This window comes from Drosophila yakuba, chromosome 2R (genome assembly GCF_016746365.2).
Source record: "Drosophila yakuba strain Tai18E2 chromosome 2R, Prin_Dyak_Tai18E2_2.1, whole genome shotgun sequence".
Taxonomy (NCBI): Eukaryota; Metazoa; Arthropoda; class Insecta; order Diptera; family Drosophilidae; genus Drosophila; species Drosophila yakuba.
Genome location: NC_052528.2, coordinates 22,177,520 through 22,205,416, shown reverse-complemented (window position 1 = coordinate 22,205,416; position 27,897 = coordinate 22,177,520). Strand labels below are relative to the sequence as shown.

The window sequence follows — 27,897 nt, the reverse complement described above, 5'->3', positions numbered from 1 at the left end:
GAACGCTTATGCTTAGAATATGCTCTTCAATTTGCTGTGGCATGCCACCTTCCGCTTGGCTCTTGGGCTTTGGAGCAGTTGTGGTGGAGACTGTGGGGCAATCGAAATGGTGTGTGGGTGCCAAAAGCGCTATTTAATTTTACGACAGATACATTTATGCTTATTACTTGTGTTGATTTTACGTCTAAAATATGTCTACGATGCGGTCATAATGGATATGCATGTGTGTTACTGCGGTGTGATGCGTGATTGTGTGCTTACAAACTAGGTTCCGATATAGTATATAGTATATAGTATATAGTAAATATATGTAGTTTAGCATATGGCCTAAGAACTAAGTATTGATTGATATGTACAGAAGCCTTGCAGCCTAACACAAAAAAAGGAGAAGTTCGTAAGAGGATACAACAGATTTCACGCTAAAAACAAATTGGTGTGTGGGGGTAATCGTAACCTATTCATATATCATATATATACGGGGGTATTGGTTGTATGTATCCGAAGTGATGCACTCGCTTATGTAAGTAATGGCTATCGATAACTACACGCTCGCTGGCTTGTCTTTTATGCAAATGTGGAAATGGAGCACACACGCATCCTATATACTTTCGATAATGTATATATATATATTCCATGATCTTCTACTGGCGGCATATCGCACTTGAGTTTCGGGCGGATGGACACGGCGATGGTGGCGATGATGGCGATGGTGGGATGGGATGGTGCTGCATGCATGAACATCGAATGCTGGGATGCGCCTAATGCGCTTTTCATGTCCTGTCCGCATCCTTAATGCTCCTGTGCTCCTGCCGCATGCGTGTGTATGTACATTTAGGTTCGGCATCTGTGTGCTTGTGTGAGTTTAACTGCTTTTGTATTTTTCTGAAAAATATGACTTTGGTATTCCTTTCCTTTCCTTTCGTTTCTTTTCCATGCCGGTTCTCGTTATCCTTTCTAGCTGACCACGGCATCCTTGAGCAGGGGCACACCCACACCCACACCAGCAACTGCAACAGCACCACCCACCGACGAAGCACCACCGTTCAGGAGGATTTCACTGCCCTCCATGTCCTGGTCGGCTTCCTCGCTCTCCTGTTTGACTGGCGATCGATGCGATTCCTCTTCAGCGGCTTTCGGCTCCTCCTCCTCATCCTTCTCCTCCTCGGCTGTTGGTGCTTCAGCGTGGCAGGGTGAGCTCGTCCTTGTCTCGCTTTGGGACAGCGGCACATTGGCCACCAGCACCCCAGAGTACTTGACGCCATTAAGCTCCAGATTGACAATCAGCTGCGGTTCCCCGTTATCGCCCGTTCCTGGAAGGGATTAGGTTTGTATTAGTGCAATGGCCATATGTCCAAGTGGTTGAAACCTAACTACTGTAGGTCAGAGCATAACGGACATTACATTCTAGTTTAAAGGTTCCTCTCTGAGTTTTTAATGGTATCCAACAAATTCATCTCTGCATTTCGATTTAAAGAGCTACTTCCATTTTCATACTTTTAACTTTGCAATTATCTTTATTTGCTTGGCCCTATGAACTTACCATTCCGTGCCACTTGAAACTGCATGCCGGACAGCAGGCTAAGCGTCTCGAGGGGATTGAGCTTGCCACTGGACGAGGCATCCTTGTCCTCGGACGGCAGATCCTTTCCTCCACTCTGGGGCTTAGCGCCGCCCTTCTTCTTGGTGGAAACGGGCGAGCTGTGGCGATGACCCACCGACCCACCGGTGGTGGTCGACGTGGTGGGTGAGTTCTCAATGGCCGAGTCATCGGACTTGTCCAGATGGTGGGTCTGGTGGTGGTGGTGTCCGTTCATCTGCTGCGGTTCGCTGTCGTCGTGCATCGAGGATGAGTTGCCCGTGGTGTTGTGCTCGGCGTGGGCGTAGTCGTCCTCCGGTTCGCCCTCGGATGCGGCATCCTGCTGGTGGCCCATGGATGGGTGATGGAATCCCGCAGCTGCTGCCACAGCGGCCATGTTGTGTGGATTCAGGTAGAAGTTGGCGGGAAAGCCGGGCGGAAGGAGGCCACTGCCCACGCGCTTCGCTGGAGGCGGCTGGTCCACAAATCTGGTTGAAAAAGCCAATTCGGTTAGTTAGGGAAATGCATCAATGCATTCTTACGTAGTAAAACAAATGTCTAACTAAATCCAATGTGTTTTAGTATGGTATCATTTCTTTAAAAGTATTAGATAGCATTTTGCAAGTAAGTAAGGGTACAAAAAGGTGGAATACTGGATGCCTCGACTTCCTGACACTTTATCCTAGGGATGAGGAACCAACTTACTTGTCATCCTGGTCCACGGGCTCTGGAGTGGGCTCCCGTTCGCGTTCGCGCTTGATGTTTGTGAGATTTGGAGGCGAGTCGGAGAGGTTCAGGGCTTCGCTGTAGCGGAGAATGGAGAGAACGTGAGTGGTTAGTGTCTTCGCTGTACAGCTATGTTTCGCTTGCAGGTGGCGCTATTTCTATTGCCTGTGAAGTTTGTAAGCTAGATGGCGCCAGCAGCCTGTTCTACTTTAATAATAATATTCATTGGAATATTACTATCTGCTATTTAAGTGAAACCTGAATTATCGCTGTGGCAAAAAAAATACTTATTGCCTTCTGAACTCAATGAACCATAGGCATAAACCAGTTAGAGTGCGTTCAATCAAACTGGTTGCTAATGAAAACATTTGGCAATAAACAATTTAAGTTGGCATATCGTCAAAAGCTTACCGTTGCTGCGGCGAGGTGTGTGCCGAGCCCGGCGGGCTGTTGTTGTTGTGGTACATGTGCCACAGGGCCACCTGGGCACTGAGTGCGTCGTGCTTGCTCAGATCCGGACTCTGCGACCGCTGGCGCTGCTGCTGCAGGTGGTGTTGCTGCTGCGACTGCTGCTGCTGCTGCTGGTGGTGCTGCTGCTGCTGCTGGTGCTGTGAGTGCTGCTGCTGGTGGGGATGATTGGCGCCCAGAACGGGCGGCATGCCCTGCTCCTTCTTGGCCTGGATCAGCTGCAGATACTCCATCATCCGGCTCTCGATCTCCTGCTTGACCAGGTTGGGCATCTGGCCAAAGGCGGGAGCGCCCATCAGGCGATGATGAGCTGCTGCGGCTGCAGCGGCGGCCTGTGCCTGCTGATTGTTGGCCACCGCGGCATGGGTGACCAGTGCCAGCGGCGACATTTGCTGCATGCCACCGGGGAGGGAGGGTCGTGAAATGGGCGTCTGTGGGGTATATGGGTGTACCGGACACATTAGTACCAGAGGCTCATAGCTAATCCAAGCTTTATGTTGTACTCACCATCGGCATCTGGTTGTGCATGGCCTCGTACTGGCCGTAGCTGGAGCGACGTCCTTCCCGGCGATTCCCATCGATGGCCGCCTGCAGCTCCGCCGGCGTGCTGAGGTTCTTCTTCTCGCACTCGTACGGGTACAGATACTTCATGTATCTGCAAGATGCATAAAATTATTAATAAGCGCGGCAAACAGACGCGCTGAGCGGCAGCGGGGGAAGTGGGAAGGGGGAAGGGAGGCAAACTTCACGTTGATGTCCTGTTTAAGTTGAATTATCGTGTAAATACGAAAGCGACAGGCAAACAAATCACGATCCCACAGAGTGAAGTGAGATCCACGATTGCAGATCGATTGTTGCTTGATCGCTGCAATGTTTGATTGTCCGTTTCTGTTTGTCCCGCATCTTGGGCTGCTGATGGTATTTGTGTTTGCCTTGGACATAGCTCAACGTGGCAGGTACCAGCAATGGGATGGATGGTAGTGAAGGGATTGATGGTAGCAAAGGGATTGGAGGAGGGAAGCATGCATAGAAATAGGGATATCCACTTACTGGGTGCGCAGGGTGAAGGCGGCACTGGTGATGCTGGAGGGCAGGTGCAGCCCCTTGATGATCTCCTGCCACAGCTTCTTGTTGATAACATCCACCAAGCCGCCGCGGGCTATCACCAGATTGTACAGCTCGTAGAGATCCAGCACAGATTTGGCCATGATCGGCAGCCGATTGATCGGAGTTCCTGAAATGGGAATAGAATGGAGGGGGTGTGAGTGGGGGTTTACTAAACATTCGAATCCGAATTCAGTTGTTTGCGCAATGAAACTTGTTCTTGCACTTGGCGATGTTTTCCATTCAGCTCGTTAAATGCACCAACGAGCAAAACACGATTTAAAGATCCATAAAACAGATTTATCTCCCCAATGAGTGCAGCACAGAGATTCCCCCAATCCAACTCCCCCACTCCTACTCCTTCTCCCACTCCCACTCATCGATCACGGAGCAATTAACACTTGTAGCCCCTGTAGCAGCTGAAAAGTGCAGACCGGGGCCGATAAAAACTGAAATAAATCCTAATTGTTGCTCGATTTGAAACACACACACAGTGCCGGCCATATATACACATGTTTGTACATATGTTGGTCTGTTTATGGCGGCTAATCATCATCATACACATTGGCATTCTATTGGCCTCTATTTGCTATTGATTTGTGCTATTCAAATTTCTTTTCTACTTCCCTTTTTATTGCACACTGAGAGAAATTCAGGTGGTTATTTGTAGTTCTGATACTAAAGTAAAATAGCTGCTTAAAGAGTAAATTACATACATATGCTTGTGTATAATTTTCTTTAATCATATGATCTTTTTATTTAGCGTATTTAGCACTTGAGATCCCTAAACTCTTTTTCTCGTGCAGGGCACATGAAAACGAATAAAAAACTAATCAGGCTGCATAATTGCTGGCTCTGTACGTGTGTAACTCGAATTTGTATAATGCTGCGCGGGCTCCTTTCCTTTTTACGATCCAACTACCAAATACCAAATACCATATCATTGAATGCCGCCTGTTGCTGCCCCATGGCTCTAAAGATCCAACGATCCATCGATCGATCGACTTTCGGTTTCGTTTTCATTTTCGTTGTGTTTTATGAGCCCCAGAGGAATCAATCAAACTCTTTGATGGACGTGTTGATTGAATGAAAATACGTTTGTTTTTTATGCATATAAACAAATTGAGTGGCGAGGTGATGCTCGTATCAAAAAGGAATAACACGAAACCAATGAACAAACTGGGATATGCACATGTGCCGTGGCAAAAAGATTCGATCGCCATCGATCGCTGCACGAGCCACAAACAAAAAACAAAAAACAAAAAAACAAAAAAAATCTCGGGGAGGACGCACATAATCAAAGGCAATTTAATGATCAGCCCCGGCCGCCCGTCACTCGAATCGATCATTAAACTCTCCGTCGCATAGGAATCTCGTCGAATCTCCTGCCCAGGGGTATCGAACCGATCCGATCCTATCCAAACCGATCCGATCCAAGTCGATCCAAGTCGATCCAATCCGATCCTATGCCAAGTATCTGAACAAATCGCTGCTCCTGACACGCACATGCCGACTGCTGCTGACTTATTATTATTATTCTTCCTGGCAGCTTTTACATTTTTTTACTCTGCGGTTTTCTTTTTCTCCTTGTGGCTTTCAGACTGAACTCTTTTTGGGGGCACAACTATTTATTTATTCGGCTGCATTTGTTTTCCTAGATGTCAGGCGTTTTTAATGGAAATTAAACGAAACTTGATCGAGTCTGAAATCATAACGCCACCAGCGCCGTAGGGAGTGGTATCTCCCATTCCGACATAGTCGTTCTCCCAGTTCCCAGTTCCCAGTTCCCAAATCTCAGATGGTGGAGGTGCCTGGGCGTGGAGCACTGGGAAATATCTACGAAAATAGCGCCCATGTTGATAAGTGATTGACGTCTTTTAATTAAGAATTGCGCCGCTCTTCGCTGCACAAACAACTCACGGCAAGCGATCCACATTTATTTCAAATACATTTATTTATACACATACCTATTTGGCATAATTTCCGTTAGTTAGTTGTACAATTGTACAATATCATTCGGTTATAGACACATGGACACGGAATACTTTGTACGCCCGAGTCGCATTTTTCGGCGCTTCCTTCTCATGGCGGACGACAACTTTAGACAGTCTCATTCTACCCACTGGGCGACCCCCCTTTCCCCATTCCTGCACCTCCGCCCCTGGCCTGTCCCCACCCCACCCCCAGAAAAATAAAACCCCCTTTGCAGTGACCGCGACGGGTGAGCGTGCATATGTCAAAACTTGAACGCATGTGACAGATTAAAATCCATTAAGTTGTCAGGGATGTTCCACGCATATAGGGCTGTGTAAGTATGTCTGTTCAGAGCATAGATTTAATATACTTTGTATGAAACGCATACAAAATTACATAAAGTAAACAAATATTGCTGTCTACAGCATAGAATTCCTAGTCTATCCAATCAAAGCTGTGCATACTAGATGCAAATTTCAAGACTTAATTATAGTTGCACACGAAATAGATTACCTTTTGAGTATATTTCTGCTGCCCAGTTTATTTAAATTTCATTCGTTTCATTTCCCCTTCTATGAGAGTTTGCCGTGGGTCAACATCACTGTACCCGTACTATTTCCCTGGAACACGACTTGTGCAAATACAAACAAATTTAATGCCCTCTCAGGTTGCGAGGCAAACACACTCGGCGAAAACTGCAGGACGCTCAAGGATTGCAATGGGGATCGCCAGCCGGAAGTTAATTTATTGGAAAAGTACAGTCACGCCAGGCATTAGTAGTGGGTGCATGCCACCGATTTCCCTCGCATTCGGTAATGCCCATAATTAATGACAAAAGTGCAGGAAAGCATACTCGCATGTATGTATAAATAGGCATTTGCTCCGATTGCCGCTGCAAGTCGCCTTTAAAATTTAAGTACCAATATGCATATGGTACCCCCTTTTTCCTCAGTGTGTGTGTGTGTATGTGACAGTAATTTGAAGTGACAAAATGACAAAAAGTCAGCCACCAAAATGATTTCTCTACTTCTCTCGGTTTCTTGGTTTCTCAGTTTCTCGGTTTCCTCTTCACCAGAATTTCTGCATATTTTAATGGCTCCCCTTTTGCCCCCTCGCGCTGCTCAAAATCAAACGTCAAAGTGCCGAGAAATTTATTCAATTAACATAATTTGAGTGAGCCCCAAAAGCACTTGGCTGGCTGAGTCAGCAATCCGTCATCTGGGCCAGGGATATGCAAATTCGAGAACTCAGATTCGAGATACAGCCCCCAATAGTCCCACCTTCCCACCTCTATGAGCCCCTTGAGGAACTTCAATGCAATGTGCAACTTACCGCGCTTCTGCATAAATGAGAACAAGTCGTCCAGGAACTCTTTGCGCTTGGGGTCATCGTTGATTTCATAGAGCTGCAATTAGAAGTGGAAATATATAGATAACATAGGGTTTTATTAGGCTAAGTTTCTTAACTATAATGCAAATGCATCCCAATAACCGGCCCAATAAAATGCCCACCCGGGGGCGCCAGAAAAATTAAACAGCATCAAAAAGATAATTATAATTTATCGAAAAAAACCTATTTATAATTTAAAAAAAATAGTAATGATGTCATATCAATTCTACATTTGCTTTTAGGTAGATAAACATACAAAACGCGCCATTATAAGCGCATTAGGCCGTTTTTATAACAAAACAATCTAACAAAAGACCCAACAACTTGACTCTTTAGGCCAATGGTTTGGCACAAAATGGAGTTTTGGCTCACTTCTGGCCTTTTGTTGGGCCAACAATAGACGCACATGATGACAGGGGCGCGTGTTAGGTGTTTCCATCCCTGTCTCTCCTGCATGTTGAGCATTGTTTGCTGGGGGTTGATAGAGAAACATTCCCCTAACCTCCAACCCTGCTACACTGGGCTTTTGTTAGAGTGTGAAGAGCTCAATGAGCGTGAGTGGCACAACGGATAATTAGGTGATAAAGATAGAGCCGGAGATGCGAACGAGGGAAGTACATAAATATATCTGCCATTTATACATTATTATTTATCGTTGCTATGTGCTGCGGTTTTCCTGCGGCTCATGCTTTGACCTTTGCCACCAGGAACCAAGTTTGTGGATGGAAAAACCCTAGTCGCAACTTGGTACGAGTATGTTCAGAATTAATGACAACATCGGAGTGAACTCATCAAATTCGGAATTCATCATACTTTCCGCCTACTGCAAAAAGAAAGAAACGAAGCCGAGCTGGAGATGGTGATGGTAATGGGTACGGAGCTGAAGCTCAAGCTGGAGCTGGAGCTGGATACTCAACTCGAGCCCTGCACCATCCGTGGTGCACATTCTAAGTCAATGCGAATGATGAACTGCCTCCTTCTCCATCTCCATCTCCGTCCCCGTCTCCTTTCGCCTCTCCACCTCCTCGCATAAATGATTTAAAACCAAGTCAGACTCGGAGCCTCGTCTTTGGCCGGGCACTTTGGACTCCAATTCTCCTGCCAACTTCTTTCCAAACTGGCTGTGCTGGGGATATTTTTTATGATTCTCGACGCCCACAAGAGCTATAGGAGCAGTGCCAACACAAAACCTTCGTATACTCGTACGTATATGTGCGGCTTTATACCGCTCGGGGTTGAGCCAAACACAAAATAAATTAATTGAAATTCAACTGGATTGGTTCCTCGAAGGATTCGTTGCTTTTCACTGATTACACTTTGTGCATGTGGATTTGTGGTACCTCCTGAATTTGATCTTCGGAGATGAGCATTTTGATGGGGCTTCACACTTGTTTAGCTGGTTTCCTGATTTCACAACTATATTTCACTTGTTTTTTTGGATGCACAAAAAAATTCAGTCTTCGATTTATTTCATTGATCAACGCGACGATGCAACGCCATCAAAGGTCGTTTATCAACTAAATTTGTGGCAGGAGTCTGGATCGAAATGCTGCCTGCGTCGCTGCCGCCGCACACACACACACACACGCGCACCCATACCAACACAGGCGCACATGTGTTGTATCTGTGTACCTATAATATTGCCTGCCTGTCTGGGGTACACGTATTAATAATCATAAAATGAAGTCCCGCTTTCACGCACAAGGGTTGCAAACCTGCCTGCGCCTCATTTTCCAATATCTTTTTCGAATTTCGATCCCTAACTTGCATCACAGCAGCCGCAAAACCGTTAAGCGCTACCAATATCTCTCCCAAATCCGTGGCAATAAAGTTATAAGGCCGGGAAACGAGTATTCTATCCCCTGCCACGGTTTCCTTAGACCAATCATAATCGTTTTTATAACTATCGAAGATGTTGCTGCCTGAGCACACACATGTTTTTCGGGATCTGGAATTGGAAGTCGAGAATCGGGATCCGGGATTCGGGGTTCGGGTTATAAAAATAATCTCACTTATTTGTCGCCTAGTCTTAGAACCCGACAAATCCGCTGCCTGGGTGCTTGAAATTTGAATCCTTGATTCTGGGAACTCTGGATTTCGGCTGCATTTTCGCCAGATCGATTCCCTTTGCCTGCCCCTGTGTGTGGGTGTCATTTATAACTATCAGACACAGATATAGATACTATACAGATGACCTAGCATATGGATGCAAAAAGGTTCCAGTGGGCATTAAAATTTATATGGACAGGATCCCGTTGCACGGCCCCTGGTTCCTAAGTGTTGTCCTGCGGCATCGAGTGCATAATTCGACGACCAGCACTCACACATCGTTTTCTATCCGAAGCAGCCACAGATACAAATACAGCTACAGATACAGATACAGATACCGCCGATACAGATGCAGATACATCTGCAGGTTGCCGGCATATTTATTTAAGAATTTCACACTCATTACTCGAAATGTGTTCAACAGACTTTCCGTTTCGTTGTGTTTTATGTTTTATTTCATCTCTTGGCTCTTATAATTTTCTTGGGAATGCTACAGCTTATAATGATCGTGGACTGCACTGAATAAATACCAATTAAAATGTTCATTAACGCTCTGTAATGATTTGTCATTTTACATATTAAGCAGTTTGTTTTGGGAATCGCAAAGTTCCATCTGCATATATGAGTAAAATGTTTAGTTGTAGTTTAATAATTAAACAAACTCTTGATAGATTGTTAGCATTCTTAAACTTCCCTATCACCCGATTTTAGAACGTAAGCTCTGCAAAAACTAAGTAAGTTCTCGATCAACTAATTACAAATGGCAAAACACGCGCCAAAAAAGCGTCAGATTGAAAGGAAATGGCACAATCTCCACGATTGAATTCATCGACAAGAACACATAAATATATTTATATAGAATATTATTGGAAAATGCTTGGGTCTATAATTAAACATAATTATTCAGTACGTACAGATAATTGACATTGATTAATGAGAGCAGGGCAGAAAGAAACTATATAATACAAGAAATGAGCAGCGAAATGTACCAAAAATAATATTTTTGTTTTACTTGTTGTCTTTGTCTTCGTCTGCGGATGGATGGATGGAAAGATAGATAGATATATAGATAGATGGATGGCTGACTGGATGACTGGCTGACTATCTGACTGATGGCCAAGACTGAGAACTAAAATCAGAGCAGAGCGCACTGTGAATTTTACTTAAAGTTGGGGAAAGGCGAATGGCTGAGAAGCCAGCGAATGAATGAACGTATCTGTAGCTTTAGCTTTAGCTGTATCTGTAAGTATAAGTGTAAGTGTATCTGTGCGATACTCTTTCAAAATGGCTTTTCTCGCCGTCGCCGCTATCGCTTCAATTAACATAATTAACGTTTCGTCTCGTTTCCACAATTAATGAAAGAGCGAAACAGCCATTTTGAATGTGTTGCCTGTGCTGCGAGGGATTTATCCGACACCTACAGAAAGCCCAAGTTGGAGGAGGCCAAAGGGAGTTGTGAGATATATTTATATATATATGTATATGTACATATGTATATATCTGGTCAGCCGGTTTCTGCAAGCACATCATCATCATTCAAGAGCCGCACACGGTGTAAGCGAAGGTGTTAAGCGTGAAGTTACAGATACATTTGCGGCCTTAGCTGTGGCAAACTGCGGCCCCATCCACGAGATACATAAGTATCTTTTGCATTGCATTGCGAGGGTCAAAGTTTTTATAGTGCATAGAGAATGCGGGCTCCGTTTGATGGATAGCTATGGCCACAGCTACATGGCTATTTGGCCGAAAGGGAGCAGCAGAGCAGCAGCGAGAGTGTGTGTGCATTTAAAGTTAATCGAAATTCGGTTTTTATGACCCAAGCGAGGCGAGGCGAGTCAGGCCCAACCAAAACGAACCAAAAGCTGTCGAGGTTCACACACTGTAGCTGTATCTGTATCTCTATCTATATATGTATCTGTAGATGTATCTGTATCTGTGCCTCGATTTTGGCAACCACATTTAATGACCACACCAAAAAGTTGTGAGGATTCGAGGGGATTTCGGGCCTAATTGCTCGGATACTACTACTCACTCGGTCAGCATCTGGACCTCACATGCCGGGGGATGCTGGCCAGCTATTTTCTCACCAAATTAACGCCCTGAAAAGGGCTACATTAATTGCTCAATTGCAAACCGGAACTATCGTATCGCCTGGAACGCCTCAAGGCGGCACTAGCATTAGCCGTGCCACGACCAGATCCGAAACGAGATCACAAACTGGACTGCTTGACTGCTGGAGAGCTGGAGTGCTGGACTGCTGAAGTGCAGCATCTTCCAACTGGTTTCGATCCCCTTCGGCCAGGTGGGAAGAGGATGAGGCTGAGATACTTTCCCGCTGGACTGCGACTGGCTATTAGTAGTTAATTGATAGCTTGCCTGCATCTTGTTTACACACAGTTTTGTCGATTTCAATTGACTGAACCTCGGCTCCCCCTGTACCCTTCCCTTCTCATCTCTTCCATTCCCCCACCACTCCACTAACCTGTCTGACTTGTTTGAACTGCTCTTCAAAGCTCCATCCATTATTCTGCTGCGATGAATTGGAAGCCTCGCTGGACGTCGACGAGTTCGATGCGGAATTGGCTGCAAAGTGGCGGGCTGAGTGCAACAGTTAAACACAAATGGATCGCCGCCTGCCACGCGATAGATAGATACCAACCTTCTTTGCCGCTCGGCGCTGCTGTGGGGGATGCGAACGAGAACTGGTGGCCACCCACTCCTCCACCTCCTCCGCCACCGCCTCCTGCTCCTCCGCCGCCCGATCCTCCTGTTCCACCGGGTCCAGTGGTGGCGCCTCCATTGGTGGCCGCATTGCTGTTGGCGCTGGGCGTGGGGGTGGTGCCTCCGTTGTAGCTGCTCCCATTGCCACCGCTGGGCGCCGAGCTGACATGGCCAAAGGCCACCGAGTTGTGGGGCAGTGGGAAGCCCGAGCTGATCGTCGTGGGCAGCATGTTGGCCCCGAAAGCAGCGGCATGTGCTGCGGCAGCGTAGTCCTGTTCCTGCGATTAAAAAAGGTATTTAAATTATAATAAGGATATTAATATACAATATCCAATCCAATTGCTTGGCACCAACTCAACACTCACCATTAGGCCCACCTTCATGTCGCGCACCTGCATCTTGAGCTTCTCGAGCACGTCGCTGTGCTGGAGATTTGGAATGCTGTGTAGTCCGCCGATGCCCATGAAGCTGCCCAGAGCGTTGAGCGGATGATTCGGCGGCAGTTGATGGTGATGGCTGTGGGAAGAGGATTGTGTTGCAGAGATTACACAGATCACTGCACCTCCGCAGCCAGGACATTAATCAGGAGCAGTCACTCACCTCAGGGGCAGCTCGGTCTGCGGTTCGGGGCTGGCGAAGCTGCCTCCGCCGCCGGAAACTGTGTGACTCAAGCGGGCTGCAATCGCCGCCTTGGCGCTCAGCTGATGATGCTCCCCATCCACGGAGTCGCAGTCGCGCATCTCGTCGTCCGTTCGATCACCATGTGACTGCACAGAAAAAAAAGGAAAGTGCATCATTTGGAAGTAGGTTTGGAAGTTGTCTTTATAAAGCTTAGAAAACTAATATGCCTGTCTTTAAATCTGCATGTTTAAACACCCAAAAACTGGTACTATTAATACATATGTACTAAGCTACATTTCTCGCAGTGCACCTAGAACCAAAAACAAAGCGACCCCTTGGAGCTGATGCGGAATTAATGGCGGCGCTTATGTCAACAAGCTGCCCGCTGGGCAAGCTTAATACGGACACTTTGTCAGGCGGCAAATCGGAATCAGAATCGATATCGAGGCACTCTGAACTGGGATCACTGGGCGTGGGCAGTGGTCATTGATCCAGCTGAAGCCACTCGATTCTGGTTTATGGCATGTGCCAAGAGCCACATTAACCATGGCACGCCGCGCAATTTCAATTGAAAGCAACTGAAAAACCAAAGACTGCGAGTGCTGAAAGCTAAAAGCTGAAAGCCACTTCCTCCGGCGGGGTGACAACAAAGGTAACCACTTAATAAATTAACAATGGCAGACCCAGACCCACAAAACGGCAATCAGCCCAGAGCGGTTCGCTGGATAGCTGGATAGCTGGAGGGTTCGCGGGGAGCTACTGGAGCTACTCTCCGCTCCTGGCCAGCTAGCCAGACATGCTAGCCGTGACTCTTTGCCAAGAAGTCCGCCACGCATGGCCGGGAGTGTTGAAGTCACCAGGCAAAGCCCAAGTCCGCAGGCTGTAAGTTCGATGCAACTCCATCACGGCTTCTTGGTTTTTATGCATTTGGAGAGGTGCAAATTAAGCGCATCTGTGACTGTGTGCAAATCGGGAATTTTCAATTTAAACACAGCCAACGATGCAGCCGGAGGAGCAGGAAGAGCCAAGCGGAGGAGCAGCTGGGGCCAGACAAAGTAAGCCAGGCCAAGCCAAGTCTCGGTCTCATACATAGTACACATGTGTGAGCTGTTTGCTGCATCTTGCAGTGTGTTCAACATTTATCGCCTGGCGAGTGTCGATGGTGCAGCACTGGTGTTGGTACTCGAGGTTTGAGGTGCTGGTGTCGCTGTGGCATAATCATAAGTGCAACCAAAACCAAGGCATAGACAATGGCTCGACCATAGAGAAACGCAGTTCCTGGAATTCTTTGAAGTCGGCGCGAATGCAAAGCGCTTCTATGGCCAAAATGTTGCACATGCACATTTGCACACGCAGTTGTGTCATGTCTTTCCAACGCTTTTCAATTGCTAAATGCGGTATTAAGCTATAATAATAATTACATTGTATTGCGATTTAATTGAAATATTGCCAAATCAAAGGGTATATAGCACTAGAGCTGTGTTAGTTAGCCGCTTACTCGCTTCCATTTGCGAATGTGTGTATATCAAATTAATGTAACTTATCGCAGGCATGCGAAATACATGCAGATGCTCGGCTAAATGCAGTCACTATGTGCATGTATGCGTTTTAGTTGCGGTCTGCTGTTGACCAGGTCCAAACAGCATTGTGGTCTGGGCACCGCCAATGGCCAACATTCAAGATCCAACAACCAACAAGCAACGGCCAACGAAAAGCGGCATGCAGGCCATGCCAACTTGCACCTATAAAATGTCTAATTAATGCACAACGAATTTGTGCCGCTTTAATGTGGCGGTTGCAAGTGGATTGCATGGCGCATGGATGTGGATGTGAATGTGGATACGGATCGGCAGATGGAAAAGCTCAAAGAGCGCGCACATGCAATTTATTTGAGAAATTCATCAAAAAGGTAACAAAGTTGCACCAAAGCAACCATTAGTATCTCAACTAGTGGTAGCTTTGTTAATAACAATTTGAGCTATGTTAATACGTAAATTCAGTTGGCTGGAGGAAAAGGCGGAGGCTCCACCATAAAGGAAGAAATCCATCAAAATCACCGCAACAATGGCCATTCCAGATATTGAATTTCGTTGGAAAATCGACAGAGCTTCCGTGGAATATATAGTCGCGGTATAGGAGACGCATAAATCACCGTGAAGCGATAAGGTGTTCCACTTGGAGGGCATTAGGTGCCCATCCAATGGAAGGCGGGAAAACACCCAAACACCCAAACACCCGCACAGTGCGGAACTCATGGACATGGAAAGTCGACTAATGGCGGTGTACTATCCGCCATATGTATATACTATGTACGCTAAGATGGCTATGACGAAGCCACCTGGTCGGGGGACACGGCAGTTCCATTAATTTCTGCGTTGATAAAACGCTACTGTTATCGCCAGCTAAACACGAAGTCTCCCACTGCTAAGGCAAGACATTAAATCGCAATTAGACCCACAGACAATGAGGAAAACTCGGTCGTACACATGTAAGATAGAGATACTACTCCAAAACTCAAACAAATGCATGTGGGCATGGGTATTTTTATTTTTTTTTTTTGAGGGGGGGAACAGAGGGGCGGCACCTGTGCAATTTACTTTAATAGCTTTCGATGCACCGCAGACGGAGGCAACTATCTGAGTGGCCTGCATAGGAAAAATATTTAATATTTTTGCCACAGACCGTACTTAGCCCCCCTCTTCCGCTGCCTTTTTATCGCTAATTAGTGTTGACATTACATTTCGATAGAAGTGGCTGGAAATAATGTAACTTAATTTATTATCACTGCATTCAGAGCTGAACACTACAAATGCAATTTGCCTAATTTCCATTCGTTGTTTGACAATCGAATACGACAAATATGTAGGAAATTGCTAGCAGTTTCCGGAGGCAACAGATATGGACAAACGGACAGACAACTGGACGGACGGACAAGCGGACAAATGGACAAACGGACGGACAGATGCCGCATGTGCAACATGCCGTGCTAATTTAAAACAAAAGGACGCACCGCTGCGACCGCTCGGAAACCCATAATGCGACAATCCTGAAGCGAAGCTGTGAAGGGCGCTGCCGGCAAACAGGATCAGGATATTGCTACCAGGATTGAGTCCTACATACATAGCACATATAGCACATATACAGCAGCCCATTTAAGGGGCGTTTATTGTGTGAAGGATTAAGATTACGAGCCGGCGAGCATGTGTATCCGCATTTGTTTCTGTTTTTCTGTGGCTCGAGTCGCCGGTTTTACAACTGAATCTCCTTGTTTTTTCGTTGTCCTTCTTCTTGTTTTATTTTTTTTAGCCCGAACTCTCTTGACAACCAAAGGCCTAATGTCCTTATGACTCAAGTGGGTTCGCCCGGAGTCTCATTTGAGGATCAGACCGGGGCGTACTGGCGTCTTAAGTTTATTACGTTCGTCTTATTCAAATCGTAGGTCTGAGTAATTAGGCACATTGTTTAAACTTTGCTGCAGGAGAAAGGAGAAACTCGGAGTCCTAAACCAATAAAGCAAGTAGTTCTTCAGGGTTAATGGAGAAAACAATTGGAGGTCTAAATTAATCAATATATTATATAGAAGATCTTTACAAAATTTAATTTTATAGGCAGGACAGGAGTGTAGGGTTACAAACATGTGCTGACAGATATCTCTGCTATAAAAATAGATCCGTAGACATGCGTATGTCATATCGTGAAGCCTGTCAAAAACATAATCTTGCATGACACGATGGCCTCTGAAGATGAATTCTTCGCTCTTAATCTGCGGGAGATTTTATGGATTTCATAGATATCGGTAAGTTGCTTATATTAATCAATAGCGAATCGCTTAATTGGACCCACAGCCAATTGAGTGAAGATTTGAAGCCATTGTTGGGTTAAAGCAAACCGTTAACAGGCCACAAAGAATGCGTTTTTATATGCCAATCATCCCCTCGAGCTGGCTCCTTTCAGTTTTCCGTTTCGCTGGCACATGTGTGCGCGGATCTTATAACTGAATAAATATATAAATAAAATTACCCATTTACGCATGCACCCCGTGGCGAATTATGTATTTCAACGCGATGCAACTGCAGCAAAAAAAAACTGCAAGCCAGCGGCTAAAAACTGAGGAGATGGAACAAAAAAAAGGGAAAAATAAATGTGTAAAAAGGGACAAAACATGTGCAACGTGGTCTTCGGGCAACGCAACGAGAGCATGGAAATAAAATTAAAATGCAAAACGTATCTGAAAGATACAGATACACGTACTGTATGCCCGCGCACTCACACAGATACGCGCTTAATGGTCGCGTGTATGAGTGAGTGTGTGCGTGTGTGTGTGTGTGCGTACAAACGCGATTTCATTCGCTCGCCAAGCGTCGAAGCGGAAAAAATAAGGCGAATAAAATATAAAAATGGAAACAAATAAAGCGGGCCAACAAACACACACTCACACACACACACACACACACGCTATGGCAAAGCATAATGGCGCTGGCTGTACAGAGTGCAGGCCCCTTTCCCCTCTCCCCATCCACCGCCCCCAAGCCAACCCCCTTAACCCTTTTAGCACGCACGCCCATGTAAGACGAGCGCGGCGGGCAGACGAAAAGTTTCGCGTAAACAATAAAAGATACAAATACAAAAAACGAAACCGGTTAAAAACAAAACTACAAAAAATACAAAAAAAAAGGAAGGAGGGGGAGTGGTGAAACGGGGGGGCGAAACGCAACGGTTAAACGGCAATAGTTGGGCTGGGTTCTACGTCCGCCAGGGGCGTAGTCGGGATTTGAATCAGGAGGGTGCCAGGAGCAAGAGCATACAAAGAAAATCAACTGTATCTATGTATCTACAAGATACTCGCTTGTTTGGCTTAGAAGGAATAATTGCAAGGAACATATCATAAAAAACAATGCATAAATAGAAAATATATTAGCTAATTTAAATTACACTCTTTCGCAAAACCAATAAACGTATCATAATGGATGCAAACATGGCTCAAACTACGCCCCTGCTGTCTGGCCAACTCCGAGTCGCACTTCCCGAAGCTCCAGCAACTCCTTGTGCCTCTCCAGCTCCAGCTCCAGCTCCAACTCCGACTGCGGGGTGGATTCACTGCGTCTAGCTTCGATTGCAGGCGGCAATAATTAAAAACTGCATTATTTTATTGCCTTGGCCAGCCCGCAAGTCCGCCTGTCTTGGTCTCTTGGCCTCTTGGTCTCTTGGACTCTTCGTCTCTTGGACTCTTCGTCTCTTGGACTCTTCGCCTCCTGTTCTCTTGGCTTCTAGAGGTATTGGTGGCCGTCTGGACGGCAAAGAGCCCACTTTATTGGATGCGAGCGGCGCAGGGCTGGTTGCAGTCGCCTGCCCGAAATATATCTGTGTTTTACGACTGGGTGTCGCCACATGAGGAAAGTTTCTACGACCGCACTTTCCACCATTGTTAATCAGGAATTGTTGCCGCGCACAATGGCTACACTATTCGGGTAATGTGGCCGAAACTCTTTTAAGTCAGTAACTGAATTGTGAGTTAAGCATTCTATTAGTTAAGTGCAAATATCCACATTTTAAGAAAGTACTTTCCGTAATTCCCCAAAAACACTGCGTTTAAGAATCGATAGTAACTACGTATGGATTTCAGTTGCGATTGCTTGGCTTCTTTATACAGAAATTATACAGAAAGCAGGGCTGTTGTTCAGGTGCGAGAGGTGTGGAAAAGAGGCTAAATTAAAACAAGGATGTTTTCAGTGCCAAATGGCAAATGGCAAACAGAAATTGCTGTTTGCCAGCGCGGTTATTCAATTTGTTGGCGCTCACGCGATTTTCTCGTTGGCCAATTGGCACGCCCATTTCTGTTTGTATGTGGGGCGAAAGGGAGGGCGATATGTGCGGTGCAAGAGAGAGGGCCGAGTTTTATTAGCGCGATGATAAATACACTTTTTATCCAGGCCCCCAAACACACACACACACACACACACAGAGAGAGGAGTACACACAGATACACAGTTCGTGCCCTCGCAAATTCGCATTTTGTTTTGCGATTCGCGATTCGCGATCGTTTTTCGTGGCGCTTTTCGCAATCGGCAGCTGTACTGGAAAAATCCAATTAACAGTTTTATTAGCTATGGTTGGCAAAATAATTCATAAATTCATTAAAAACAATACGAAAAGCGCAAACTGTAATACAGCCAATAATAATCATATTTTTTACGAGCTCTTTCTGCTTTTACGGCCCTGTTTTCATTGGCTTTTTGTGCTTTTTTTGCTTTTGTGCCGTTCTGACATTTGTCGCCATGCACTTTTGAGTGCCGCAAACTGCATTAGTAGTTAATTAAATTTTTCCCCCTAATATACAAGTATATCCATATATCCGAGTGACGTGACAAATCCCCAGCATTTGGACATTTGGGCAGTTTCAAGTTCGCGCCCCGTGTGGAAACTAAAAGCTAAACAAATTTCGCTTGTCATTGCGATTGAAAGCGCCACCAAAAACGAAAAAATAAATGTAAATAGCTAGAGAGTCAGGGACATGTCCAACCCCCAGAGGCCCCACCAGATACTTAATCAAATATTCCCCCTGCCCGCTGGTTATGCAAGAAGAAGAGCCCCCACAAAGAATTTAATAAAAATCGCTGCCTGTCAGCGTACAAGAAGCCAAACAAATTATAACAGGTGCCGCTGCCGTCCGACCCAAATGATGTCTGCTTCCAGTGGCGGCGGTGCAAGGGGATGCAAGGGGGGTACTCACAAGGCGGTGTGAGCCAAGTGTGAAGCAGTTAACTCGTTTCGGTATGAAATGTAATATCAAGTTCATAACAATGACAGTTTGTGCTGCATGCAGTCCTGTATAATAATCACATGTATTCATTGCTGCATTTTATTCGGAAGAAGAATGAGTATTTCCCATGGAACTACGATTCCAAGCAAGGCACTGCAATTAAGTTTACAACTCTTCCAAAATTCCAAAATTTCAGGCTGGCGCATTAAAGTGGTCATAAATAAATGTGAGCCAGAGTGTGAATCAGTGCAAACACCAGCAGCGCCAGTTAACCACCACTGAGATTTCGGGGGGTTCCCCCAACCCAATTCCACTGTGATTTAATGTGGGAACTCCGCCTGGAGCACGTGCAGTGAGTCCACTAGGAATCAGAAGCCAGAAGCCAATTGTCTCAAGTCATGTTCGCCGGCTTGATTTAATTTAAAAACGATTCAAAAATTACAGACAGCAATTCGGCGATAATTTTAAACTCTGCGTTTAACCCAAGTAATTAAAGTGCTGCTCGGATGACGATGCTGGGCAATGGGCAATGGGCATTGGACATTGGGCACTGGGCATTGGACCATACACCACGGACCATTGGGCACGACTTCTGCGCTGGGACTGGGTTTCATTCGAGAATTTATGACTTTTTGACAGCCCACATTATTGTTTAATCGTGACTTTTGGGCTGAAATTGAAAATGCGATCTAGTGGCGGCCGCAGGATTTGATTTGAATAGAACTGCGGATCGGATCGGATGTGCGAATGACACCAGCATGTCGTTTCCATCGTAAGAACCAAGCAGTGGGGTTAATTAGGCGACAGCACCCACATGTGGACCCTCAATTGGATGGGTTGAGGAACCCCTCAATTAACACCAGACCCACAAGGAGTACATCGATCCGGGGTACATCGATGACGAATGGGCCTGGGCATCCGAGTCCGAGATTCAGTCGCTGTTTGCACAGCCCATCGCCTCCGCTTCTTGGCCAAAAGCGAGGCTATTAAAAATTATGTAAATAGCCAGACGGACGGAAGGCCGGCCGGCAGGTCGCCAGTAACTGACTTACTGTCTGTCTGAGTGAGTGTGTGAGTGAGTGAGTGAGTGTGTGAGTGAGTGTATAAAGTCTGGCTCATTGTTGATCGAGCCGGCAATGTCTATTAACAATAATAAAAATGAAAGGAAAACAAAGGGGCAGGAAAAAACTAACAAGACTTTTATTGAATTGAAGAAGTCGCGATGAGATGGTGCTGGAGATGGAGATGGAGCTGCATACCTGAAAGCGAATGGCCGAAAGGCCTGAAAGGCAATAAAACCCATTTAATATTCATTTAAGGTACTAACAAATAATGCAAATATTTGAACAATTTATTTACATATGAACGCCATCAAAGAGCTTGGATTGAAAGATCTCTTTCAATCGGTGGAAATTGTGAACGATCGCTGGATCTTGGGATCTTGGCATCTCGGGATCTCGGTCCCCAAAACAGATGAATCTATTTGTATTTATGAGTGTGTTATGCACTTAGCTCGATCAACCCGTGAGTGTATATCGCGCTGGACGTGAGTGTGTCCGTACAACAAGCGTCTTGTATGCGACCATTTAGCATGTCACCTTTTAACGGCTCTCCGGCAAACTGAAACGCCAACTGAAAAGTCAGCAGCTTCCCCCCGCTTCGAATTCCCCTTCTCGCCGTGTCGAGTGAATAAACATATATTTTTTTAACATTATAATTACGTTTTGAATCATCTGCAAACAATGTGAGTCGAGCTGCAGAAATTGCCTTTGCCTTTTTTCGAGCACGAAAGTTGAAAACGAAACTTAAGTATGAGTTGCTACCCAAACAAGAGATCATTATGGCCACAAAAGCGATCGCTAAGGATTTTCTCTAAGTGCCGACGGCAAATCGGTGTTATTTTTTCGAATTACGAATGAATAGATTCGGCGCACCTGTTCGAGTATCTTTGCCCATCAGTGTCACTCATTTTCCATTCACTCCCAAGATTGAATAATATTTTTCGCGTGGCAAATGGATATTGATGCATTAGTAACTCAAATTACCACACGGTCGAGAAGAGAAGAAAACAAATCAGATTCTATATGTGTTGGATAGATGAAAGGTTGAATATCTAATATTCATTTTCGTGCTTGACAAATTTCATTTGGTAAAAATAATACCTCGCAGCGCTTCCAAGAATAATTATAGGGAAATATGATTTTCCATCAGTGGCCGATGGCTGATTGTAAGCAATAAACATGCATTTTTAAACGCGTATTTCTTATACGAGTATGTATGTTTGTGAACTTTGTTTATTTGTATTCTTCATATCAGATTTTATGATGTGATAATAAAGAGGTAATTTAGCGGCACTTACTGACACACTTTTCTCCTGGAAACTTCTACAAAGTATGATTATGCCAATTAAGTTTATTGCACGTAATTATGTTTTTACCGAATTTATGTTTCCATTTTAATGCCAACTAATCAGCTTGTCACTTAAACTTTAAAAAGGGAAAATCTAATATTTAAGATGGTGAAATACACTCAGTTAAGGTCCTTAAATCATGGAAACTCGATAATAATCCTTTCCACAGCTCGAACTTGGAATGTGGTTACATTAGGGAGTTACATTGAGTGACAATAAGTTACTTTTCTTACCAAATCGTCGCCCAGATCGGAATCGCGTTCAATGTTGCTGGTTGAACGACCGCTACAGTCCATAGTAGGGTGCACTCGCAGTTGCATCGAGCCGAATTGGATCACCCTGCTCGAATGTCACGAATATAACGAATAGTACGAATATTGCGAATATTACGACGAATGTTTCGCTGGTTGCGGTTGATCAAAGACCTGCGCAGACCTTTGTTGATTTCTTAGCTGATGTTTAATTGGCACAGCGCACTTTTGTTGTTGTTGTGTTGTTTTTAGCTTCTATATGGCATTACTTTGCGGCCTGCATTTGGTTTTCTTTTTCTCGTGAGCGCGAACCGTTATTTGTGATCGTCGATCCCCTTCACACTTTATTCTGGTCGAAGGAAACCAGGAGAGTGCGCTTAAGAACCGTTCACTTGGATTTAATGCCCTTCTGTTTGTTTGCAACTATTTGCGGTTGTTTGGTGCGATTTGGTTCCCCACTTTAATTGTAGATCAAGAGTCTTACTGCACACGCTCACACACACACAGAACACGATGATTGTTATTAATCCACATTGCGACGTTATCTAATTACAGTGATGTGTCGATGTGTCCATTTGAAAAGCCGTTATCCGACCGCACGACCGACGCTCACGGAACTCCAATTGGCACAGAGTCTCGTCTCGTCCACTCGAAAGTTCAAATCGATCTGAGTGGCCAACAAGAAACTATATGCAGCTCAACCATTCGCGGCCATAGCAACAAGATGAGGCAACATTCCCAAATGTTGCCGACGAAAATGTTGACGGAGCGGCTGTTCCAATCAAACGAGTGGAATCGGAACGGCCGTTCCAATCGGAATTGAGAGAATTTTTTCTCTTTGAAATGAAATGCTCGCCAGTGTGTGTGCATCTCGTCTCTGTGTGTGAGTGCCTCTATGGCCCACTCGCTCGCACTCACAGCGGCGAGCGACATTTGCCGGCCTGCTCGCTCCTCGATTATTTTATCTGTCCGCAGGCAGCCAATCGGATGGGCGGGAGGTGGTCAATTAAATTAAAATTGTAATCGCAATCTATGCACTGCTCGATTCGTGTGTGTGTGAGAGTGTCCGCAATACGCCGCCTTCTTATTCGCTCGTTCCGATACACTCACACTCGCGCACACCTGAGGCAGAGGTGTGCTCGTGTATCCGCAGAATGTGGACAGAAAACGCAGATACACTGTTTAACACATTAGCTTACTGGGGTGAAACCAAATCTAACAGTTTATTGTCTTTGTTTTCGCAGAAACTTATTAATTTAATTTTAGTTAAGTCTACATTATATCCATATTAAGTTACTTGCATAATTATAAAAAAGTATTACTAATTAATACTTTAAATGCAAAATAAATGTTAACTAGTTGGTTCCTAACTTTTGTAGTTCAGTGTTTAGTTTTGCGCACTTGTTCTGCCTCACTAGCGTATCTTTCAATCACGTTATATACGCGATTCCATTGAAGAGCGCCGCCCTTTTCATTCGCCGAATCGTCCTGTTGATTTTGCCAATCAAATGGGAGGGGCCTTTCAAGTGTCTCGCCGATAAGTACACAAAAGCTGGCTAAAAACAATTGCCAAGTAGGGGGTGGAGGGAGGCGTTGGGAGGGCTGTGAGTGGGAGTGGGAAGGAATGGGAAAGGAAGGGAAAGGGAAAGGCAAACGGTAGGTTGATTAATGATTTGCGAGATAAATTGCACTTGTAATGGCCAAGGCGGTAGATAGATGGATGGATAGATTGCTGCTGCCACCCACCCAACAGACAGGCACATCCACATCCACAGCCACATCCACATTCGCATTCACCCACCCATCCAGATAGTAAATAATTTCCGTTTGTCGATTTTCACTAATTTGAAATTGATGAAAGGCAGCGACGCCGAAGTCGGCAGCGGCAGAAGTGGAAGAAAGAGCAGCGCCAGTGGATCCACACACTGCGAGAAAATATAATGAGCTCTTAAATACACAAAGGAATGTGCTAACGAACTGCAGCCAAAACATATAGTAACTGCTCCTCTCTTAAAAGATATTTTAATTAAATAACTCATCATCATACTTTTATGACTTTTATTCTTGCAGCTACCAATTTTATTTATTAATTTGAAAAGCAACCTATTTTAAGCAGATTTTCCTGTGTGCAGCTGAGTATATCAATTTTGGTCGACTTGTCTGTGAAACAAACAAGCCGCGAACGCTGCGGCATGTATCTGCATCTGTGGATGTACAAGTATCTGTACATGTATCTGCACATGTATCTGTATCTGTAGCTGTATTTGTATCTGTATCTGCTTCTGGGTGTCTGTAGGGGAGGCTACCCTACGAATACACCCCTGGCAGCCGCCCAGGAAAAGAAGAGCCACGCCAATGACGAGGCGTCGTCCGACCCACCGACTTGACTGATGATGAAGTGAGAAAGTAATTAAATACAATTTTAAATGTGACTAATGAGACGACGTCAAATTCATGGGGCAAAATGGAAGGGGCAGCTTTCTGGGTGCGATCTAAGGGAAGTTGCAGTCAAATGAATTCATCAGGCGTATTTGGGAATTCGAGGGAAATGTATAAAATTGAACTTAGAAGTGCCTGTTTCCCGATAACACTCCTGTTTGGCACGAATTCGTCATTATGAACTTTCCACTTTTCACCGCAAGCTGAGCCCCCATTTGATTTTCTAACAACGTACAACACGGCTGTAAGTGAAATTTGTGTTTAATTCATGGATACACATATTGGCAAATATTGGACAGGGGAACATCGTTTATTTGTCAACACGTCCATTTCCTGCATTTTGTGTTTTAGCCGAAAAAAGACGTTAGCTGTTGGCGGAGGGAAATGGGAACCCGAACACAAAAAATGAAATACGTACTCGCAACAATTTCAAAATAAATAAATGAGATAGAGAAACCGCCGAAAAGCAGCAACAACCACACAAAGCCAAAGCCAACAGATATATGTACATATGTATAGATGGATATTAGTTGAAGTTGTTATTGTCCAACACATCCGTCGCCGCCCGAAGCTGAAGCTTTTAGGCCTCATTAGTTGATGAGTATTAAGTGATTTGGGAATTACACATTTGACATAAATATCTCCCCCCTCCATCCACCTCTATCTGCCCGCTGTGTGAACTTCACAGAACACTCTATTGCTATCCACGATAGCCAAGCAACTCGATACGCTGAGTAAGTGACTAAGTGTTGCGGCTGGATCAATGGCCGGGGAATGGATAACTATATGGCCACATAGACTTGGTCACCTGCGCAGTGCAAACAGCAATCCCGAAATCGACCTCACCAGATGTAAACAGATAGTTGTGTTCCAGTGTATGACATGATATATACCCACTCCTAGTTTCCCAGTTCGAAGAGGTGTAGTTTAGCAACCATTTGTAACACACAAAGAGGCTTTTAAATGTATAACAGCACAAAGAGTTTTAATGGCTAATTAATTGACTGCATAAATTAATTGCCCCTGCGAATGTAGATCATCCAGTTTGAGCTGCCTGCCTGCCTCATCGCATACATAAAAAATGCGAATATAATTACATATAATTAAGCGGCTATTTACAGTTTCAACACAGGGAAAGAGGGCGAGAGGGGTCAGCAGATCGATTAATTAAACGCCATTTAGGCGATCATTAATCCGGGAATGCAATTTGTCAGCCAGTTCAGTTCAGTCCGCCAGCGGATCGATGTGTGAGAAAGCGAGTTTCAGCTGTTGTCGAACCCACTCTACCTGTTTGCCTTCCTAGCCCTTGGGCTGCAGACCCGATAGACTCGAGATCCACAGACCCCACAGCCATGGAGTCGGAGTTAAAGCCAAATTGATTGACCATTGACCAGATCGACATCCAAACGAATGAATGAATATGAGCGACGACGACGACGGCGGCGGCGGCGATAATTGATGATACTTAGTTGTATTATGGATCCGATGGGATCCATTTGGCCATTTGGCAGAGACCTTTGGCCCAGGCCGGGCTTCACTAATAGTTTGGCCAAAACACTGCGAGTGGCAATCGGAAATCCACAACCACAAACAGCCAGACAGTTGGAAGTGATCGAAGATCGAAGTGAGCGCAAAAACGAGACCTCCGATTCATTCATAAAATGCAGCTAACTGTCGGGAGCTTGTCAAGTTGGGCAGAGTGTCTCCATTATGGTTGTGACTACGGCTGTGGCATCACCGACATCATTAACGCGGCCACATAGCCATCATATTTATTTAGATGATCTCTTTCCCATTTCCATTTGGGGGCACGATTTTTAATGAAGTCGAAGCTGCGAACCAGCGGAGCCTGGGAGCGGGAGTGCTCGAAAATAGAATATCAATTTGGGCAGAAAGCATAACGGATGCCGCTGTCAATATTTTGACAGTTCTCGCTGCCTAACAGGAACCAGCGAAACACACCCAACTACACACGTACAGTATGTATATGGGGATATGGGGGTATACTCTATATAGCCAGGCGACTTATTCCCGGAATGGTTACATCAAAACTTTAATTGAATTTCGCTCCAGCGCCGCGGCGACTGCAACTCATCAAGATGGAAACGAATAAATGGAATAAATGGAATTCTGTGCGCGAGCGGTTGAAGTAAAATGATTAATATGCGCTAATGTTTTATAACTCTGCCCTTTTAATATTCGTCCTGCCCCGAGTGGGGAAACAATAAACCCAACTGAAGGCGATGACGCTGCCTCCGCCACTCATAATCCAGAACTCAGTATCCAGAATCCAGTATTCAGTATCCAGAATCCAGAATCAGCGGCATCCAACATCGAGATTCACCTCAGGGCCGCAACCTCAGACATGGCATTAAAAATGCCAAAAGCGATAAAAGAATGAGCCGTACTGCCTTTTGTCTGCCACATGGATATACAGACATACATACATACATATATATAGCCCATATGCATTCGATTCTGCGGATCTGGACACATCAACTGTTTGACTGATCTCGATCTTAACTGCTAATGACTTTAATCGTTAATCTCTGACATAAAAGATTTGATTGAAGCGGATCTGGGCTGAAGTGCAATAAATTATTCCGAATATATTCCCATATTCCCACACACACACACACACTCGCACATGTTTTGTTAATTTTGTTCATTTGGAGCGGCACACAATAAACCAAATTGGATTATGGGGATTGAACCTGATTTTAATTTTATCTCTCTCTCTTATTTTTGTTTCTTTTGCGCCAAATTCTGCACTCGAGTGATGTTTTGTTGTTTAGGAAAAATAAAAAAATATATATTAAATAATTTCATTATGCACAGCGAACGCACAAGACATTGGCGATTGTGGGGGCATGAAAACAGAAACCCACAATGCTCACATGACATCAATAATGACATTGAATTGTCGTGGCTCATTTACCATTTACCATATACCATTTACCATTGCTTTCACCAAGCAAATTCAGAGTGTGTGCTTTTATCGGGCTGCGAAGAAATGAGAAATGACAATATAAATATAATAACCATAATAATGCCGCTCACTTGCGGGGCTTCTGTGCAGTGGCCAAGTATCTGGATTTGGATTCGTGGGCAAACATCGCGCATACGACACGTTGTGCTATCGATTCGAGTGACGCACACCCACACCGCGCACATTGTCATGTGAGGAACTGAAGTGAAACTATTTCGATCGGCGCTGGCAATGCGAATGGGAATGGCTATGGCTATGGCTATAAGCTATAGGTATGTTGATGAGAATGGGAATGGTGTTGGGAATGGGGATCGGATTTTAAATCGAATCGAATGCGGCGAACAAGTCCAGCTGTTGACGTCCATTCGTTGGGCAAACAAACAGCATAGAACTAAACCGAAATAAATAAATTAGCCAGCC

The 27,897-nt window shown here is 45.0% G+C and overlaps 1 protein-coding gene across 3 annotated transcripts; it reads right to left on the bottom strand.

The window, feature by feature from the left end:
- Nucleotides 1-107: 107 nt before the first annotated feature.
- On the bottom strand, nt 108-22,721 carry LOC6531866 (protein dead ringer). Of its 3 annotated transcripts, none has more exons than XM_015196100.2 (12): nt 22,032-22,721; nt 12,608-12,774; nt 12,373-12,523; nt 11,946-12,285; nt 11,769-11,884; nt 7,181-7,253; nt 3,821-4,004; nt 3,278-3,425; nt 2,714-3,201; nt 2,282-2,380; nt 1,541-2,064; nt 108-1,310 (listed from the first exon to the last, which is right to left on the bottom strand). In XM_015196100.2, exons 1-12 carry the CDS (start codon nt 22,116-22,118, stop codon nt 955-957), a joined length of 2,733 nt encoding a protein of 910 aa, XP_015051586.1. In that variant the 5' UTR covers nt 22,119-22,721; the 3' UTR covers nt 108-954. The 3 variants fall into 3 exon arrangements, with proteins under 3 accessions (XP_015051586.1, XP_002092653.2, XP_039228186.1); XM_002092617.3 differs by having other exon boundaries at nt 11,769-11,869; XM_039372252.2 differs by lacking the exons at nt 11,769-11,884; nt 11,946-12,285; nt 12,373-12,523; nt 12,608-12,774; nt 22,032-22,721 and adding an exon at nt 8,578-8,747.
- Nucleotides 22,722-27,897: the final 5,176 nt, after the last annotated feature.